We start from the raw sequence: 1,659 nt of genomic DNA on the forward strand, positions 1-1,659 counted from the left end.
AAAGTTTGAAAACTCTTACGTACGAGCAAAGGCAACTCACCCAGCCACCATTATCCTTCAGTGTATGATAGCATAAACAAAGCAAATTATCCTTGTGTTGTTGGAATGGTCACAAGGTTTCAAGCACATTATGGCAGCCATACATTACTCTCAAGTTTAAAACAGCATAAGCTATTGCAATACTACAGACGTTAGACACAGTAGAAAAGAGTCTCTTGAAACACTTATTGTCATAAACGAAGAGCAAGAGACAAAATCACAGAGAACAATGGTATATTAAATACATATTTTACAAAATAACTTTGGCTTCTTGTAAAATGCTGCATGTCTAGGAAAACTACAATCTATGGTATGGTTATACTGGATATTTCACAATCACTCTTATTTGTTAACATCCTGCCAATACTTGATTTGCCTTGAATCTTCAAAAATAGTGAACAATATATCTTGATTCAATGAAAAAAAAAGTACTCAGTACTCTGAATCAAAGCATTACATAGCATGAAATCCACCTTCAAAACAGATCCTTCCACAAGACATAAAACTTTCAAACATACAAAAATCGTAATTAGCCATTACATTATAAATATCCCTATCCCTGTATATAAGGAGTATTTTGCTATGTGGATTAAGACAATACAATGAGGCTTGATGCTGCTCCCCATAAGGAACTGATAAATTCTACTTGATGAAACTTCCAAGGTCACAAGAAATCTCTCTCTCAACTACAACTTCTTTTCATATAGTGAACTACTCTAATTAAATTGAACAGCGATGATTCACTTTCATGTCTTAAAGCTTGAAGAGCTCAATTTTTTTTTAAGAACTCCAAACACTGATCCACAGGTTAGACCCACTGATCCCCAGTCACATAACTTACGTTACTATAATTTTGAGTTCAAGAATCTTCACTTTATCCTGTTTTGATCTTTTACTTTATATCTATTCTCGGACTAATGTGAACTAATACTGATTATGTTTTATACTATGAGTTAAATATATACAGGGATACAAAAGCTGCTTTGATCTCAAGTGAAGACACTGCAGACCCCATACATATATGAAAGAGAAGCTACCTTACATAATTTAGATCACACACACATAATTATATTTCCCTGAGCCCATACTTACAATAGCCGAGGTGAGAGGAGCGACGCCATGGAGACCTCGGGCCTGTGAGGCAGCCACCAAAGGACGCAGCTGAAAAATAAGGTATGGATGAGATGTGATGCTCTTTCTTTAGCCTAAGAAAAGATGAGAATTCCAGACTAGTAGAAATTTCACAACTGATGTAGAAATTGTTAATACTCAGATACATCTATGATTCCTCAGATTTAACAATACTGTATTCATTTACACTTCGTAGGTCATCAACAACGCATTTTGATTCACAGAAACATCATCAATGCCTATTTATAACAGAGAAAATAACTGAATGTAAACTCTACATTATTTTTATTTCAGATTTACAATCTGATATCTTATAATATCTGTGATAAACTGTAAGTAGAAAAAACTTATTCTATAGATTTCCACCTTACTAATATATCAACTTTCTTCTTTACTTCTAAAACAGTATCTCATTCTGGACAAACAAACAATAAGGGAACAATGGAACCTTCCAATATCATGTAGGGATTATAAGTAACCCCCCCCCCC

The 1,659-nt window shown here is 34.2% G+C and overlaps 1 protein-coding gene across 1 annotated transcript in view; it reads right to left on the reverse strand.

Annotated features, from left to right (window-relative positions):
* Positions 1–1,659, reverse strand: part of LOC119590836 (isocitrate dehydrogenase [NAD] subunit beta, mitochondrial-like) — a 50,172-nt gene that overhangs the window by 47,010 nt on the left and 1,503 nt on the right. Inside the window, 2 exon segments of the mRNA XM_037939594.1 lie at positions 41–55; positions 1,132–1,200. Coding sequence (XP_037795522.1) covers positions 41–55; positions 1,132–1,200 — 84 coding nt within the window.

Source organism: Penaeus monodon, chromosome 27 (assembly GCF_015228065.2).
Source record: "Penaeus monodon isolate SGIC_2016 chromosome 27, NSTDA_Pmon_1, whole genome shotgun sequence".
Lineage (NCBI taxonomy): Eukaryota > Metazoa > Arthropoda > Malacostraca > Decapoda > Penaeidae > Penaeus > Penaeus monodon.